Below are 19,292 nucleotides of genomic sequence, written 5' to 3'. Positions count from 1 at the left end.
GCTTGCGCTCCGCCAAATAATTGAAAGAAGAAGTCAATCAAACAAAATCGAGCAGTGGCATTCGTTGAAATGGAAAACAAACACGTGCGTACTGTCGTGTGGTTCGGTAGCGGAACCAACGAGCTAAGCGTCGCTTGTTCCTAATCGGACCGCAAATCAAAAGCGCACCAACCGGCTAACGCAAATACGACAAGCGCAGATGCTCAAGCGGAACACTTGTCGCGTATTTCGTCCGCATGTAATCGGCGTGACGTGGCGGGGCTTCCATTTCAGCACATATGAGCTCGCGAAGGCAGCTGACGAGCGTGTGCTTGACAAGGTTGCACTTTCCGCGACGGGCAGCGGCAGTAGCGTTAGCATCGGCCGTTAGCAGGGTGGCTTGCGCGCATGCGGATGACGTCACGTGACAGGATGGAAGCGGAACCGTTTCGTGGCTTTGGTCATCGGTCTTGAAACGGTTATAAAACACAATTTATGGGGGCCAAACAAATTCTACACTTTGTATACAGGAAATGAAAGGTCGGGCCATCAGCGGGAGTGACGTCATAGCTCGCGCAGACCCCCCCCCCCTTTTTTTAAATCGCATTCCGTTAAATTTTAAACAATGGGAAAACAATGTAATTGTGTATTTTATATGAAGACAAAGGATCGAGGCCGGGGGGGAATCATCAATGTTGCTGCTGTTGCGTGACGTCATCCGAAGGCGCCCAGGCGAGTACCTCGACATCATCTTACAGGCCTGCCTCCACTTTTGTCGTCTTCTCGAGACGCGCAACCGCAGTTCGGGTACGTCGTCGCCATGGTAACGCGCGCTCTCCCAGCGGGGGGAGCGTCACTTGGCCGTCCGTCGTGAAAGCTGCTTGTTAATGTTTGTGTAAACCTCCCCGGGATGTGGCGGCTTCCGGCGACGGCGTCCGCATGTCGTCCTCCGGTGGCCCTGCGCTAGAGGCGGCCCCCGCCCCGACCCGGGCCCCCGCCGCGACCCGGGCCCCCGCCGCCCCTGCATCCCGCGCCCCGCTGGCCGCCAAGGCCCTGTCCGAGTCGTTCGTGCGCCTGCGCTACGAGGACACGTCGTGGCTGGTGTGGCGCCAGCAGCAGCAGCAGACGGCCGCGGCCCCCCCGCCGCCGTCCTCGTACCTCAGCCGCAGCCAGTCGGCCTGGTACAGCAGCAACGGCAACAGCGCCGTGGTGGTCCCCGACAAGAGCCGCCTGGACGAGCAGCGGGGACGCTCCAGGGTCTGCGCGCTCATGTAGCGGACGGACTGACGGACGGACGGACTGCGTCGGACTTGGATGGTTTCCTTGCGGGAGTTGGCAAAGCGGAATTGAACACCCCCGCATCACTGGAGGCTTTGGACTGTCAGGAAAAAATCAATAAAAAGTGGAGCGCGACCTCCTAATTGATGGATTCGATTGCAATCCCGGCCGGCCTTGACACTTTACAAAGTGGTTCAATTGCAGGATCATACGCTCTTAAAAAGTACTGGGTCAAAAATTGGACCGAGCCAGTAACTTGGATCAATGTTATCCAAATCTGTGTTGTTCTGTACAAATATTGGACCCAATTGGGTTGTTTTCGACCCAGCAGTTAAAAGTATATAAAAGTCAAAGAAACTTCGTGCAAAGCAAAGAAGTGCTGTTGCGTTTCTCCTCCTTCGGTTGACTCAGCATCAAGTCGTCATCAATTCCTCAAGTTGAGCAGCAGACACTTTTTGTTCTATTGAGTGCAAATGCTTCTTTTTTAAATCGAATCTCTTTGCAATTACACGACTGAGTGATTGTGTGGCTTTCTACGTTTTCTACTCGTTTTGTCACACTTTGCTCCTTTAAGCATGTTTGAATTGCATCTTGAAACACGTGCGAGGATTTCTACCAATGCTACAAAACAAGAGACATCTTTGGTGTCGGGACACAGCCGAGCAGGGACACTTTGCGGCATTGACGATCGGCTCCATTCTGACAACCGTAATACGGATCGATGGCCAAAGAAGGGATGCGCCGCGAGACCGAGACCGCGAGACCGCGACCACTCGCTCCTGCGCCACCTCCAAATGTTACAAGCAGCTTACCGGCATATAAATATATATAAAGGAAAAGAAAAAAACGACTCAAAGATATTAAAAATCACATAAAACAAAGATATAACCTACACACGTTCTGGGAAAAAAAGGTAGCAAGATAAAGACTTTTAACTCCTCCCCCTATAGAACTTAATGAAACATTCTCATACAATAACTCATTTTAAACATAATTCAAAACACAATCCTGTACGTTCACATAAAAATACAAGAAAACAAAGCAAAGCTTGCTACATGTGGATCGCCTCGTGTCTTTCCATCCACCCTTTTTTATTCCAATTTTCAAGAAATGCGAAAATAAAACTGAATGGAAACACCGGAATTTTGTATTATTATTTTTTACGCTTAGAGGGTGGATTTTGAAGCGTATAGAAAAAAGGAAAATGTAACTTTTGGCTGTGGAAACAGGTTTTGTACGTTTTGACCGGATATGACGTCACACGTACGTTTGTCGTCCCAAAGCAATGTCGGGACGATAAAATAAGGTATGTTTGGGGGGATGACAAAACAGAAATCTTTTTGGAATTAAAGAAACGAATATTAATGCTATTTTAGATGGAAAACAAAGAAACGCTACAGTTGATCAAGAATTACAAAAGAAAACTCATACGTCATCCACGGCACAGTCACTTCCTGGTCTTTTAAATAACTGGTGGATTTGTTACAGAATTGTTCATTTGTATTGTGTCAATAAAAAAGAGAGACTGGTGGATCACAACTCTATGGTGTATAGCGCCACCTACAGTGGCGGAGTGCCTTCTCAATATTCGCAAAAGAACAACAGATGGAAACGGCCACAAGTCGCATGTCGGTTTTGCGCATTTTCAGTCAAAAATTCCAAACAATTGGACGGAAACCACTTTCAACGTTGGAAATGGATTCATAGGATGCTTTCTTGGGAGAAAAAAAAAAAGAAGCAGAACGTAAATAAATAGCGCCTTGACCCAAAAGACGCCAACGGCCAGTCCAGACGCTAATAGATCGCTGTTTTTTGTTTTGCTTTTTCTTGAGAGCTCAGTTTTGTTCATTCGTTAATCTTACGTCTTACTAATTATTATATCGCTGTTGTCCACCATCATCATCATCATCATCATCGTCGTCGTGAAGGCTCCACTTCATTTTTCTAGTCGCCACTCCATCCTTGCCAATGTTGTCATTTTGCATTTGTGTCACCTTCAATATTGGGGGCGGCGTGGCTCTGTGGTAGAGCGGTCGTCTCGCAGAGGTTGTGGGTTCGATCCCATGCCGTTGTGACCCTTGAGCAAAATACTGAACTGCCAACTGCTGCTGCTGTCATCAGTAGTAGTCAAATGTAAAGCGCTTTAAGGGGGCCTTGCAAGGTGGAAAAGCGCAACAGAAACCAAATAGCCAACAAACATCTCAAAGTGGCACTCCTTGCCCACACGCCAGGGCATGGCACCAGCTTCATTTTGTCCACTCGCGCGTCAAAACACTCAAGTGTCCTAGCATGCTCACTATTTCAGCTGGCGTCCTAACCTCAGCAACATTTGAACCGATTCGGTGTCCTCGAAAGCTCATTTGCGCACGTTAGCGTGTTCGCGCTAGCAGCAGGCCAATGAGGGCGGAGTCAGCCAGGCGAAGGTCACTTGACGTGTTTATTTATGAAAAGAAAGGAAGTCAGAAAATAAGGATCCCATATCAGTAATTACACCAAACGACTTTTTTTTTTTCTCTTCTTCTTTTGGCTTCTCGTGTGTTAGCACGTAGCACACGCGTGTAGCACGGCGACTACACAGGAAGCTACTTGACGAGAAGCGACTATACAGGAAGCTACTATACAGTGCTGACGTACGGCCCGACGGAGTGCATGCAAACACATCAAATCACTCTTTTCCTTTTTCTTAGTAAAATACAAAAATCAACTGGTGGAGCAACTAAAAACAAAGTCGTGCGGGCCCGACCAATCGGTGATGTCGCCACGGCGGCTGGGGGCGGGACCAAGATGGATTAAGAACATAACATTTCAGAGATTAAAACCTTTTCTTCCCAACCAGACGCATTTTTTGCGGGGGTGCGCCCGACAGGAAGTGAGCGATGTAGTGTAGGTGGAAGGGGCGGGGCAGGTGGCGTCACGAGGCTTTTTATTGGCCAGAAGCGTCTGTCAAGGAAACACTCTGCCGTGTGTTCGATTCCCGTGAGGGAGGCCTGCACATAATTTGCCACGCAAAAGTCAAACGTCTTGACTTTTTCTTTTCCTCCACAAACAACAAAATTAAAAAACAAAAAACAAAGACTAGTTGCTAAAAAACAGCTCAGCTTATGTACATACATCAGGTTGTGTGTGTGTGTGTTTGTGTGTACTTGAGTGTATATATTTATATATTTATATACGTGTGTGTAACAAGTTCATGGTGTGTGTGTGTGTGCGTGTGTGTGTGTGCGTGCTCAGTCTGTGTCTGAGGAAGAGGACGTTCCTGTCGATGAGCTGTCGTCAGACGAGGAAGACGAGCTGCCACTCAAACGACTAGCCCCGCCTCCCGAGGCCCCGCCTCCAGCTTGCTTCTCTGGAAAGGAAGGAAAACAAAAGGATGATTCCCAACATGGCCGCCGCCACGGCTGATGGACACGTCAGACTCTTGTTTGGGCACTTTGACGTGCGTCAACTCGTGGAGCAACTTGCAAGTTGCAAGTTGCAAGTTGCTTCCCTGTGGGCCGGCCCCGCTGCTCGCCGCTCGCCGCTCGCCGCGAGTGCGACCCACAACACTCCAAGCGTCCAAAGGAACAGCAGAGATGGCGGCCCGGGGTTTGCATTTTTTAAAATGGCCGTTTGGACCAGCTCCGCCACCTTTACGCTTCTCTTCACAAACGACTCGTATGAATTTTCTACTTATTATGAAGACGACACGAAGGCTATTTTGCACCTTTGACCCGGAACAAAATGAAGACGGCGATGGGAGACGAGACGTCTCGTCCCACACCGACGTCGTGCGATTGTCACGCCTCCCGTCGCCATCTTTTGACCACTTGGCGAGCGTTTCAACTCTGCTCAGCCGGAAACATCAAGCGTCACTGTTCAGACCGAAGCAATCGATGGACGGTCGAGCCAATAGCTGCGGAAATGCAACAAGGTCGCGGGTGGAAAACGTTGCCGCGCAGATTGGAGCCAACGTTAGGGCTGTTTTCGTGGCTCCAAAGGTGGAAGGAAGCAAACCTCGACGGAGTCTCGCTCACGATAAGGATAGCAGAGAACGGATCCTTTTGCTTTTGCTCTCTCACGGGCCCTTTTTCCAATTTAGCGCATGCGTGCGTAAGTGAAAATGGAAGGAAACGGAAAACGGAGAACACAAAGGTGCGCTGTTGCTGCTCCACAAAAACAATTGATGAAACGATTCCCGTATTGTACTTTCCCTTATTATTGCAGACGAGTTGCAAGTGCAAGTGCGCGAGCTGCCAGCAGAGTGCGCCATTTTTCCTCTCGCAACGCAAAACATCAGCAGACTCGGGTAAGCGTCAGGAAAACAAATGGCCTCCGTTTGTCATCTTTCATCCTACGGAAGAACGTGGACGCAATTTTTCAAGCGCTCTCATCAAACGTGAAAGCGCAACGTGACGCCATTTTGATGTAAAAACCCATCTTCGGAGAGACGGATACCTGCGAGGGCGCCACAAACGACTCAGGCCAACACGCAAAGTGGGCGTGAGCGAACCTTTGCATCGGTGAAGATGTTTGATGTGTTTGTGCGACTCACGCATGAGCTTCCTCTGCTTCTTCTGCAGGCACGATTTGACGTAGCGCTCCAGTTCTCGGAGCGTGGACGGCTTGAGGGTCTCAAAGTCGATCTCGATCTCGTCGGGGTTGGAGTCCCTCAGGGAAGGTTCCCTGGACTGGATGATGTGCACCACGCGGCCCAGCTTCTCTCCGGGCAGGCGGTTGATGTCCAGACTCAGCTGGCGTTTCTCGTCGTACGACATGGGCAGAGAAGACGACTCGTCGCCGCCGCCGCCGCCGTCGTCGCCGTTGGCCGAGCCGCCCGCCGCCTTGGCGCCCTTCTTGGCTTGCCTGGGGGACGGAGCCAAAATAAAAATGTTACTATGCGGGTGGGGTCATCGAGCTGGGAAAAAAATGCAGGGCGACAGTCCTAATTAGCTTGGAATGCTATCGAAAGGATTTTTGGAGCAAAATTGTGCGGGAAAGATGTGAAAAATGAAGAGCGGCATTTGACAACAAGTTTGAAATTCTGAATGATGGCGACATTTCAAAGGCCTTCAAAACAACTTGGTCCTTCAAGCGCTCGTCAATCGGTTCCTTCAGTGGAGGCCGGCTGACCTCACCAGCGATCCAGATGTGGAGAAATCATCTGGCCGCCATTTGGAGTCTTCCCGGCGTGGCTGCGGAAGGCTTCCAACAAAACGCCACGGGCTCCGCGCTTCACATGGCCGACGGAATAACCACTGGGGCCACCGCGGTGGGCGGGGCCACTGCACATCTTATCCATAAACACGCTTGGCTAATGTCCAAAACTCAATCCGTTCCAAAGGCTCAATCGTCACAAATCTTATATCAAATGATGTCTCGATTTGATGCGAGAAGAAAAAAGTGTAACGTGCAAAAAGAAGAAGAAGAAGAGGAAAGAAAGTCTTTCCACACGGAATCAATCAAAGCGCTCGCTCACCTGGCGGCGGTGACGGTGCTGTTGGCTTTGCGCGCCGGCGCCTTCTTCTGATTGGCGACCTTGGGCTGCTGGGCGGCGGCCTTGGGCTTCTTGTCGTCGTCGGGCTTGACCTTGGCGGCGACCTTGTCGGCGGCCTTGTCCTTCTTCTTGTCCTTGTCCTTCTTCTCCTTCTTCTTCTTGGGCTTGCTGACGGGCGCCTGCGACAGGACGGCCAGCTGCTCGTGCACAGCCTTCAGCTGGAGGGAAAAGCTCGTTAGCGTCCGCGGCGAGCGGACCCACCCAAACGCGCAATGGCTCGAGGAGGAGGAGACAAGTAGAATGTTCTTGACCTGGGATTGGCCGGCAGCACCAACCTGCTCCTGTAGCTCAGCCAATCGCGTGGCGCGCTCCTCCTCCGAGTCGGACGACTCGTCTGAGGAGGAGTTGTTGCTGCTGTCGGACGAGGCCGTGCTTTTACTAACCAATGGCGTGGTGGACGGCGCCGACGCCTCCACGCCTTCGTCGGGGATCTTGGCGAAACGCATCTCAAACACGTCCTGGCGGGAGACCAACGGCTGCTATCAGATGCCAAACGGCCACAAGAAACACAATGCCAACCAGCAGATCTGCCAACCCCCCCCCCCCCGCCTTTCTTTATTCTACGCGTGTAAAAAAAAAATACTAATCAAATGTCTTCAGTCTTTCCTCTGGTCTCTTGAGGTCTCCCTAATCTGTTGGAATTTCGATGCTTGTGGGGTTGGTGAAAGATTGTGTTTTGCTAACTGCGTGGGTCCGAGCCAGTGTCTGGTTGCTGCTGGATTTCACTTGCTTTGTTGCAGCTTTCTTTTCTTTGATCCTTCCTCTGGTCTCCTTACAATGACTCTCGCGGCATTCTGAAGTATTTGGTTATGGGATTTTTTTTAACTCTTTTACCGGCAAAAACGTTTAATAACGTTTACTAAAATCCAAAGAAAGAAACTACGGGTTTTTTTCTCAATGGGCAGTGCAACAGCTTGCGCAGCGCTCCTTTTGTGAATGGGTGTCAAAACCACAAAACAGCTATGGCCAGCAGATGGCAGCATTGTATCTCTTTTCAATGTTCTGCTTGATGCAGGTGAAAATAAGTAGCGGCTTGTTAAGAAATGACTGTAATGAGCACAAACTCACATGCACGCACATATGCGCACATACGTTCACACACACTCAAAATAAAATAAATAAATATATATATATATATATATATATATGAAATTCCATGAGCCGCCGTATTTGTAGCTATTTGCAATTGCTGTTAGTTGCTGTCGTTAAGCAAGAGCGGAAAGCGCTAGAGTTCACACGGGATCAATTTCTTTCTCTCAAACAACGGTTGCATTCGTTTTGACACTTGACTTGTGTCACGGGTTCAAAGAGCCGGCAGGTGAAGGGCGGCGACGGGACGTACCTGCAGCTTGCGCGCCATGGCCACCACCTCGTGATCGGGGGGGTTGTACTTGTAGCAGTTGGAGAACATTAACCGGACGTCGGTGGCAAAACTCTGAGGGTCGCAGTACTCGCCTTTGTCCATCTTTTTCTGAAACAAAAGCACACAAATTCCACAGTAGCAACAACAACAAAACACACGCAAGCTGCTCAATTGACGCACACGCAACCGCAATGGAAATAATAATTATGGCTTGATTGTGATTTTATCCCTTTGGCAGCAGTTGTCATTTTTTTCCATATTTCACGTGCAACGAACAATCGCTTCCTCTCATGAAATTCCCTCCACGCCCGCCTGATTCGACTGTTCGCACCTTCATCACTTTTGCCGATGGCGCGCCGTGCTCGGATTTGTTCCTATCAAAGACATTTTGTATTTGATCCTGGCTGGCAAACAAGGACATTTATACGGAAGCGTATTGCATTCACTTGAAAAAAAAAAAAATCCTGTTTTTCTGACCATTTTCCGGGGGGGGGGGGGGGGGGGGGCTTTGTTTTTTTGAGTATTTTTTTTTTTGATTTTCTGTTTTTTCTGAATATTTTTGTTCTGTTTTACCGAGTATTTTTTTCAGTTTTAAAACAAATATATTTACCCTTGTTTTTCTGAATATTTGTTTTCTGTTTTTCTGAATATTTTATTTTAACTGCTATTAGCGAGTCTGCAACAAGTCACTTGGAGTTCAGAGGTCAAAAAAAAAAAGAAATCCGATCATTTCTTCCCGCTGTTTTTCTAAATATGTAAAAAATAAATACTCTGTAAAACAGAAAATGAAAACAAATTACTCAAAAAAAACGGAGCAAAAATGTTTGCATTGCAATTATTTTTTTTAAGTGAATGCAAAACGTGCTGTCGAACGTTTGCAACCTTGACAAAATCGCCACGTTTGCTCGCGCACCTCGCAAGAAAACAAATCTTGTGTACAATAATATGCACCTTCCATTTGATGAATATTCAAATATTGTGCTTGTACAATGTGAATGAAGCAAAAGTTTTTGTCTCTCCGTCCATTTGCGGGGGCGGCCATTTTGCCACTTGTTGCTGACAGAAAATGACATCACAGGTGCTCGGGGCTCAGGTAACCGCCAACCACGTGATGTCATTTCCAGTGGGCAGCGCGTGGCAAAATGGCCGCCCCCGCAAATGGATCAAAATGGCTGCCGTCATTCATATTCCACAAACGCAAAATTCATCAGACTGGCGGGGGCGTTCCATCGTCGTCAATCTGTGAAGAATTCTGAATTTCTTGTACTGGGATGGATGTGGAAAAAGTGGTCTTGGACATCCTTACTTTTATAGAATTCATCAGAAAAACTATTTTTGGGGGGGATTCTTTAATTATACAATTTGGATGTAAACCATGAATTTGTTTGAAGAATATTTCATCTGGCAAACACAAATAAAATGCGAATGTATAGATTTTTGATTTTAGCGATGGCCAGGAGAGGAGAGGGACAAACGAGGGACAAACGAGGGACAAACGAGGGACAAACGAGAGACAAACGAGGGACAAACGAGGGACAAACGTGTGTCTCCGGAGCCGCAGTCTGCTGCAGCGCCTGCCCGGTTTTTGACCCGCGAGTGGTCTTTGGACCGTCTGGAGTGTTGCCACTTGCTCAAACGGTCCTTCCATAGCAGCGACTTCATCATTATCTCGAATGATTATTGGCCGAACGCACGAGCGGAAAGATGATGATGATGATGATGATGATGATGATGATGATGATGAATGTGAAGCGGGCGGCGGCGGTTACCCTGACGGTGCTGAGGTCCATGGGGTGCTTGATGATGTCGTGGTAGTCGTGCAGCTCGAGGGCCTCGGCGTCCACGGGCTTGTAGAAGGGCCACGCGTAGGCGGCGTGCTTTTTGGACAGCATCTCCTTCAAGATGGCGTCGCAGTGTTTCATCTGCTCTCCCAGCTTTCCCCCCTTCCTGCCGGCGCCGGCGCCGCCGCCGGCAGCCACGCCGCCGCCCACGTCGCCGGCCGCCGGCTCCTCGCCCGCCTCCCGCCGCGCTTTGGCGGGGCGGGCGGCGGCCTCCCGTCGAACCGAGGCCAGCTTGGCCGGTTTGACGTCCTGCGCGCCGGGCGAGTCGGCGCGGCCCGCCGAAATGGCCGACGTGGTGGGCGTGGTGGTGTCGGCTTTCCTCTTCACGCCCTTCTTCTGTTGGCACACCAAAGAGGATTCGTACATCTTTTTCTGCAAAGCTGTGTATTGCAGCGCCCCCTGCAGGGGTGCTCCACTTGGGTCCTGGAGAGCCGCCATCCAGCCTGTTTTGCATGTTTCCCTCCTGCGGCACAGCTGACTCCAATGATCAGCTCATCAGCAAGCTTATGCTAATGATCCTGATCATCAATCAGGTGTGCAAGTGGAGAGAAACATGCAAAACAGGCTGGTCAGGGGCTCTCAGGGACCCAACTTGAGCACTCCTGCTCGAGCATAAAAAAAACATACAAATACTTCTTTGGGACACTTGAAACGTTTAAAATAGAACGTATTTATACGCTTTTGGGAGCAAATGAGTTAAAAGCAAACCCAAAAATGAGGGCAGAGAATTTTATAGCCACGTTAGCCGCCGCCGTACGTAGCGTTCCAGCAGACGACTGGGGACGACATGATTGGAAATTTGGTGGACGCGAACGCTCCACACGTCAACATTGTGGCGGTGTCCGAACGTGGACCCTACTCAGGGGTCACGCCATTTTGTAGGGCACTCAAAATGACCCCCAATGCACTCAGAAAAGTAGTAGACATCGATGTTTACTGACACGGACCGAAAACTCCACCAACATTTCGAATCCAATTGAACTGATTAAATGATTCATGAAAGTTAGCATCACTTTAAACATTAACATTAGCACGGATGAGATGAAAAAATGGTCATCATTCTAATTCAATAATTGTGAATATAAATTAAAATGTGCAATAAGTCAAGCCTTTCCTAAGTGTAAGAAAATACTTTTTGAATTCATGTGAACGGCCAATTACAAGAAAACCCTAAGATACCAAAAAGGCCTTTAAAAATTGTGGCCTCCCGTAACAACCTAGCTCAGCGCTAACCGCTAACCGCTAACCCGGCAGCCTTCCAATTGGATTGAGGCTTGTGGAAGTTGAGGGCGTTCCTTTGCCTCAAATCCAGCCCATGACCTTGGAGGACAGCGGCGTGCGCATTTGAGGGGCGGGCTCAGCGTCACTCCAGCTTACCTTGACGACGGGCTGCGCAGACGGCATCATGGTGGCCGGCGGCTGCGGCGGCGTGGGCACGGGAGGCGTGGCTTGGACACTGGTGGGCGTGGTGGAAATGACGGCCGTCTGGGAGGGGGAGGGGTAGGACGAGGGGGGCGACGCCGAAGACTCCGCCTGCTGACTCACTGTCACGCACACAAAAAACACTATCAGCAGTCTAATACTCTTACTCTTGTACTGTACTTGAGTATACTCGAGTACTCCAGGAAGCTCAAGCTTTCATACAATTCATTCATCCTGTGAGAGAAATTAAGTAGCACAGGTGGTAGAAGACGGCATCCATAACAATCACAGTTAGAATCGTTGGTGAAAATTAGGGCGAAGTATAAAAATGCTTTTTTTTTGTGGGCGGGGACAATATTCCCAGAGTTTTCTTCTCGGCATATTGTTCCCGTCTTCTAAAAAAATTATATTTATACATGGCCCTAATACGCCGTTGTACAAGTTTGTTAGTTGCTTTTTTAAATTTAATTTATAAAAAATGCTAACTTGTAGTTATATTGTTGATGTTTTCTCAGTGATGTCATTCTTGTGTGCTCAAAGGTCAAACTATTAGAAATTCATCTGCAATTAACTCCAATAAGACTTTTGAGGAACAATAAAGCGATTGCGGCGTTGGACGCACTCGGACCAGGTTTGGATCGGCGCTCCAACAGTTTTCTTTCCTTGCACCGATGGCCTCAAAAGCTTGTCCTGACTTTTTGTCCAGGTGCGTTCCTAATTCTCTTCCAAAGTCATTTCTTATTCTGATTGCTGACTTTTGGAGAAACGTTTATTCACTCTTACTTTTGTGACTTTCAAACAACATTGCGGCTTTTGCCACAATGTTGCTGCCCACGTGGACTTTTGGAGTCGGCTGCGGACAAACTGTCGGCAGGCGGCGGTCTGGGGTCCAAGGCCGCCCTCACCTGGGGTGGCGGCAGCCGGAAGCGGTTTGTTCTTGGTCTTGCCTTTGGGGGCCGGCGGCAGCAGGGCCACTTCCTCCTGAGGCATCTGCGCCACCTTCTGGAGGAAGATCTTCTCCAGCGCCTGCGCCATCAGCACAATGTCGTCCGTCGGCTGCGCACGCACACACAAACGCACACAAACGCACACAAAACAAGTCACGCACAAGCATAGGAAAAAAAAAAGGCTCCAAAGTTGAATATTGATTTATATCGCACTTTTTGGGACACTCAAAGACGCTTCACAGTGGTTACATTATTCATGCGCTCACACATTCACACTGCGCTGGCGGCTAGCTACTTAAGTAGCCGCAGCTGCGCCGGGGCAGGCTAACGGAAGGAAGCGTGGCTGCCGGTGTGCGCCTACGGCCCCTCCCACCATCGGCAAACATTCGCACCTTCCATACACCAGTGTGCGTCAAGTGCCTTGCCCAAGGACACCACGACACGTGACTCGGGGAGAGCGGGGATCCGACAGCCGACCTTCCGCTTACTGAACGACCGTCTCCGCACCGCGACACGGCCGACACAAAGACGACATCAACATGTGATGGTTCCAAAAAAATCGTACATTTGTGACGTTATTAAGACGGAGATTTTGAAAAACAAATTGACGCTGTTGGTAAAAAACGAAGCAAAATGTGGTCAGGACTTGGGGGCGGGGTCAACGTGCCGTCTTCTGCGCATTGACCTTGTTGTAGATGTAGCAGTTGGTGAACATGGTGTTGAAGTCCTGCATGGCCTCGCTGGCGCTCCAGTAGTAATTGTTCTCCAGACGCTTCTTGATGGTGCCCATGTCCATCGGGTTCTTGATCACCTTGTGGTAGTCCTGCGCAACACACACACACACAAACACACACACGAGCGGCTCAGCCCAGGCTCCTCCCCCCGATGCGTGCAGGTGTGCGTCATCCACTCACCGCCAGGCACAACTTGATGGCGTCCACGGGCTGGTAGAACGGCCACGCGAACTGATGCTTCCACAGCGTCTTCACCACCACGTTCTGCATGTACTGCAGCTGGTTCGTCTTCCTGCTCGCACGCACGCACGCACACACGCACGCACGCAGCACATCATATCACAGGACGCACGCCGTGGGCAATGACGCCAAGCAGGAGGCAGATGATTGGCCTCCCCAAGCTCGCTATTGGCTACAGACTTTCATCATGCGGGACTTTGCTTCACTTGTCCCGTGAAAAATGGCCAGAAAGTTGAAATGCAGGCGCTGGCTGGCTCCAATTTGACGCCAACTCACCAGATTGCACCGTTGTCACGGGCTCGTACTGGTCGACGGCTTCTGACATGGCGACCGTCATCAAGGTCAAATATAGAGCTGTCCAAATTCATCGATTTATCGACAAGGAATGCGTTACCAAATTAATCAACGACTATTTTAATCATCGAGTCATCGTTTGGAGCCAAAATTTCAGCATATCAAGCGGAATTGTTGACTCATTTCTGTAGTCCTTTATAAAAGAAGAAGGATTATCTTCTGTGTTGAATCAAAATAAGACATTTGCAAACATCTGTTTGGAAAACAATGACCCAACAACATTCACCCCCCCCCCTTCTTTTTTTCAATCACTATACGAATATGAAGTATGAAATAAACATCAATCACTGTTTAAGAAACAGTAATCGGGGGGGGAGAAACACACTTGCATGCAAAATTTAAATGAATCTGATTAGTCGATTAATCAATTTGGAATAATCAATAGATGAATGGATGCTAAAAATGGTGGCTAGTGACAGCACTGGTCAAACATCCAAGATGTGACCTGCCGGCTGACTTCCTGCAGGCGGGCTTACCTGCCGGGTTTGGTGGCGTTGGTGACCTCCGGCGGCGGCGGGTTGGTGAGTGTGGGGGGGCTGGGGGGGGCAGCCTCGGGGGCGTCCGACATGCTGGACGGCGGCCGCGCGCTAATGCGGCGTGGGGATGCAGCGTCTGACCGCAGGGGGGAAATTGGGAAAAGGCCCTCTGGGGTGCGAGCGAGCAAGGGTGCGAGCCTGGGTGCGAGTTTTGTCAGTTACGGTGCTCCTTCAGCTGGACGTTTCCCTCCACCAGACAAACTCCCATCGTACGAGCTGACAAAACACACCAACGTCACGCACGTTAGTCAACAACCCACCACAAACTATTTTGTCACTTCAAGACCTTGTTGAACAAAAATGTCACGCACACACACACAAAATGTGTCAAAATAACGGCTAGTAAAATATATCAAAATAATCATGTAAAGATATGAACTCATTTGCTCCCAAAAACGTTCTTATAAATAGTGCCGTGGTCCCAAAAACGTATTTATAAAGGGGTGGGACTCTTTGACTGTATTACACTATTGGATTCCATTCAGATTTTTGGGTCTGTGATTCGATTCAGAATCAATTTTCGATTCAGAATGATTTGATTGACAATGATTTCTGCTTCAATTTATAGATGCGCAAAGGATCGTCATGATCTACTCCAGTCTGACTCGCTAATGCTAATGAGCGGCAGTTTTATTATTACTATTACTATCCATACAAAACGCGTTTCAGGAATGTTTACAGAGAAGCATGCTAACATTATTGCCGGCATATGCTCTTCCTACGCTGCAAAAAATCTACTTTTATTAGAATAACTGGATGGTGACTTTTTCCTTCTACCTTCTAATGTGGCTACAACATAACAGTGTATCAGAACACGCGGAACCACACTGCCCCTAGTGACCAAATTGCGTACAACAGAACAGCGCTCCCAATAAAGGCGCACACAAACAAAGGGCAAGGCCGTATCAAATCATTTACATAAAATGGATTTTGGGACATTTCAAATGGATTCTGAAACTGAAAATCGCAATTCTTATGAGAATCTATTTTTTGGCACACCCCTAATCATTATTTTATTATATGATCGCCCATAATAATGGACATGGCACGTTGGTCCATCTGTTGCTGTCGTGTCTCGAGTTGTGACCTTTCCCCTCTCCTCTACAAGTGTGTCATATTTGTGAGGTCATAACGTGTTGACAGAAGATGAATGATGGCTACACGACATGCAAGCTTTCTTGACTGCATCGCCACAAAATGTTACATTTGTTGCATTTTCAAAACATGACCGTTTTGTTTTGGGAAGTAGGACTCCAAAATATATTTGTATTCAAGTTCATTTAGCAAACAATTATCGGCTTACTTATCGTTATTGAAGGCAGCACTTTCGAAATGCTTGGTTTATCGTGCATCCCGACAAGCCCCCCCCACCCACACACATTAATTTAATTTTAGGTTTCATTTATTCACAAATAACAAATTTGCAAAAATGTTCAGACAACAACATTGTGATCTGAAATTGTTCGCTTTGAATGGATATTTCTTCACTATTCACGTGACCCAAAAACTTTGATTAGTATTTCTATGAAATGAATGACTGGGTATCGATTCAGATTTTCAAAATCGATTCAATTCGACTCGGAAGGCTGCGATTCGATTCATGATTCCCATTGATTTTCGATCCAGGTCAGGATTTCATGGAGTACCAATTTAAAATTTATATGGAAGACTTTTTCAGAAGTAGCAATGCTGTAAATAGTAGAAATGTCTTGCTCCTACTTTGTGCATTACTATGACCCCCCCCCCCCCGAATATTTACATTTAAAATGGAATCCAATGCAGTTACATGAATCTCGTATGTTTTATTGAACACGACCTGATCAAAACAATTAATACTAATTTAAATGGATTACAACCACAGCACTATGTAAATAAATGGACTTTTTTGTCAAATCAATTCCCACGTGACGAGAAGGGACATTCATTTAGTTCGAAGGTCGTATTAAAGGTATCGATTCATTGGTTTTATGAATGGATATTGGGCTATGAAAAGGAACATGGATTCGGTACGGATATATGCATTTTCTAAACCCAGCCCGAGTCTTGAGCATGTTTGCGTAGCCTGTCAACGACATCAGTGCCCCGTTGCTTGAAATATTGCAGCCGTCAAGAATTGTGGGCAATATCCGTTGGTACGGGTTGGCCTGGCCAGCAGTGAACCCCAATTCCAAAGTCCTCCAAATATTCCGGCTCATCTTGCCCGGGTAGGACAGGAAGGGACATTTTGGAGGAGGCCGCTGGTATCGGTACTCGCCCAAATGAAAGGAAAAAAACTTTCCTTGAAAGCGCTTGGGTGAAAACTTGCAAGTCAACAATCATTCACAAGATTGTAAAGCAAAGGCGCAACGAGACAAATGGCCGCCATCTTTGCGCAACTTTGTGGCTTGAGCACTTCAAACGCCATTCAAGATATTCACGTACACACACAAAAGAAAAGCGTAGCGAGCGAGTTGGCGCTTCTCAATCGTTTTAGGACGACTTTTTTGCTGCCGTTTGAGACGTCACGTTCACGTTGACCCGTCCACTCGGAGAACGTGGAGGAATTTTCATTGCGTACAAGCTTACTGGCGTTTAGTCGCAACTGAAACTTGACAGCCAATCGGAGAATGAGAAAACGCAACCAAAAAGTTCAGGCCAGCCGGTGAGAAATCAAGTTAAGACTATTTCAGTCCAAATTGAAGGCTTTTTTTAACCAAATTTCCTAGAGGTGATATTCACACCAAAACATTTCCCAAAAATACACAACACAAAAAATGCCCAGTTTTTTTTTCATGACCCCAGAACCTTCTCTTCAAAACTCATGTTTTTGTAGTCCAAAGCTGTTCCAACCATTTTGACAAAGACTTTTTGAAGAATTTGGGGAACTCTTGACACGTTGCTCGTCAAAAGCAACATCTTGACATAATATGGAAATCAGTTAGCAGCTTACGCAAGCAAGAAAAATATATAAATAATCTGGTTTTTCTGACACTTTTTTTGGGGGCGGCCTGTTTTTAGAGCATTTCGTTTTTTAATTTTCCGTGTCATTTTTCCGTGTTTTATTAAATATTGTTCTGTTTTTCCAGAATATTTTCGCGTGATTTATATAAAAAAAAATCTGTTTTTCTGAATAATTTTTTTTCTGTTTTCCGAGGAATGTTTTTTCATGTTTTACTGATTTTTTTTTTTAAACAGCTATTAGCGAGTCTGCAACAAGTCACTTTAAAAAATACACGGGAAAAACAGAAGCACCAGCTGTTTCTTGGAATATGTTTTTTTCTGTTTTGAATAATTTCTTCCCCTTGTTTTCCTGAACATTTTTTAATGACAGAAATATTCCGAAAAACAGGAAATTTAAACAAATTACTCACACACAAAAAAGCCACCCCCCCCCCCCTCCAAGTGAATGCAATACGCTTTCGTAGCAGCTCCACTGCTCGTCAACAAAAACATGAATAAAAGGGCCAAATGTTTTGAAGAGATTTGAAGATTTGAAAAAGAAACAGGCTTACCTCCATCGGGCTCGGCCAGTCGCCAGAACCAAAAGAAATGGTTTCGTTTTGTCTTACGCACAATGCAAATTTCTTACGTTTTCCCGTGAAACATTGATCACGTTGAAATGTGAAATTGACCAGGTTCAAATGTAAAACGCTGGATGGTGATAGACGTACTAAACTTTTTTTCTTTTCTTTTCTTGCCGGTGTGGCAGCAATAAGCAAATATGCATCTTAAAAGTAACGCTCGGCAACATTTCAAACTTTCATTGAGCTCGCCAAGTCTTTGAACGGCGCATCGGTAGACGTAAACTTGGCCCTTCTGCAATATTTGATTTTATTAATCGGACTGCTCGAAGAAACGAAAAATGCCTTTCGCGACCTTTTGCAAGCTCCCCAAAAGTGCAACGAGTGAACGGCAGCGTGAGGGGAGGGGGGGGGAAGCCAAAGCAAAAAGTGAACTGGCCTGGCTTGGCGGCTTGCAGATGCAGACGGCGGCTAACGCACAAGCTAACGGCCGACTCGTCGGCGACTCCCCGCAACAAGCCCGGCGGGCGCCTTTCCCCGCACGCGAAGCCCTTTTTTCGTGGAGCGTCGTCAGCGCAAACGTGGCCCCGCGATGAAAGGCGCTCGCGGGCTCGCACATTTTCTCGCAGCAGCCCAGCGCGACGCTCGCTGGCTGGCTGGAAAAAGATGGCGGGCAAGCCGACGCTCAAGAGCGGCTAAGCGAGCTAGCGACACAAGAGAAAAGCAGCGAGCGTTCGTCACGTCGCTTGCGCCCTTTTGAGGCGTGCGCTGGTGGACCGAAGGAGGCGCGCGCATCGAGTCGGCCGCGGAAGGCAGCGAAACGCAACATTTGCACTCGCTCGCGTTGGCCGCTGGCGGGGCTAATTAGCGCGTTAGCATGTTAGCCGAGCTTTGTCTGAGGGCGCCGAGCGGCCGGGCAGCCCCCCGACACGAAGCGACACTTTGCGGGCGAGCCCAGCCCGAGCGGCCGCCGAGCCGGCTGTCACGGTGCGCGCGGACGTGTTTACTTTGGGCTTCGGTCCTCCGGCGAGTCCAACGGCGGCCTCCGCTCACTTTGCGAGATGATTTGGATTTAGCCAAGTAGCATAATAGATGAGTTATCAGCTGTCTCTTCTCCGCGCAGCCGTAGTGACTAGTCGCGTCATTGCTGTTGTTGTGCCCCGATTGGCCGGCCGCCTAGACGAGGCGTCGCGATTGGCCGAGCGCTTGCCGAGCTATTGGCATTTGCGATTGGACGACCAAGGGGAATTTGTGGAGTGCTGCGATTGGTTGAAGGGAACGCCGCGTTGCTGGGATTGGCCGGCCGTTGGTTTTGGCGTACGGCGGGCGAACGACATTTCCCAGCGTGCAATGCGCTGCGTTACGACGTCGGCTGGCGACGGCTGCCGTCTTTGACAACATCTCAAGGAACGCGTTTCTCAACCTTCGCACTTCACATCAGTCCGTGCGATCCTTGTCGTAGACGCCATTCGACATCGCGCAAAAATAACTCGGGGAAGCATTTCGACACGCAATCAAGCAAGCTGGAATACACGTCATGAACCATGGGAAATTATGGACCACCA

At 48.3% G+C, this 19,292-nt stretch overlaps 2 protein-coding genes across 6 annotated transcripts; one reads left to right on the top strand and one right to left on the bottom strand.

The window, feature by feature from the left end:
- Nucleotides 1–163: 163 nt before the first annotated feature.
- On the top strand, nt 164–2,400 carry brd3os (BRD3 opposite strand). Its single transcript, XM_086076727.1, has 2 exons — nt 164–319; nt 641–2,400. The coding sequence occupies exon 2, from the start codon at nt 919–921 to the stop codon at nt 1,252–1,254; it is 336 nt and encodes a 111-aa protein (XP_085932853.1). The 5' UTR covers nt 164–319; nt 641–918; the 3' UTR covers nt 1,255–2,400.
- Nucleotides 2,401–3,680: 1,280 nt separating this feature from the next.
- LOC147173119 (bromodomain-containing protein 3-like) lies at nt 3,681–18,897 on the bottom strand. 5 transcript variants are annotated; one of them, XM_086076712.1, is made up of 12 exons: nt 18,735–18,897; nt 14,168–14,443; nt 13,278–13,389; nt 13,049–13,186; nt 12,322–12,472; nt 11,372–11,538; nt 9,923–10,330; nt 8,133–8,261; nt 7,042–7,248; nt 6,713–6,948; nt 5,789–6,099; nt 3,681–4,603 (listed from the first exon to the last, which is right to left on the bottom strand). In XM_086076712.1, exons 2-12 carry the CDS (start codon nt 14,257–14,259, stop codon nt 4,485–4,487), a joined length of 2,070 nt encoding a protein of 689 aa, XP_085932838.1. In that variant the 5' UTR covers nt 14,260–14,443; nt 18,735–18,897; the 3' UTR covers nt 3,681–4,484. The 5 variants fall into 5 exon arrangements, with proteins under 5 accessions (XP_085932838.1, XP_085932839.1, XP_085932835.1 ...); XM_086076713.1 differs by having other exon boundaries at nt 7,066–7,248; XM_086076709.1 differs by having other exon boundaries at nt 6,713–7,248.
- Between the last annotated feature and the right edge of the window lie 395 nt (nt 18,898–19,292).

The sequence above is a fragment of the Leptonotus elevatus genome, chromosome 5 (assembly GCF_054856555.1).
Source record: "Leptonotus elevatus isolate MCC_2025b chromosome 5, RoL_Lele_1.0, whole genome shotgun sequence".
Classification (NCBI taxonomy): domain Eukaryota; kingdom Metazoa; phylum Chordata; class Actinopteri; order Syngnathiformes; family Syngnathidae; genus Leptonotus; species Leptonotus elevatus.
Note: the sequence above shows the minus strand (reverse complement) of the source record. Positions and strands in the feature narration are given on the sequence as shown.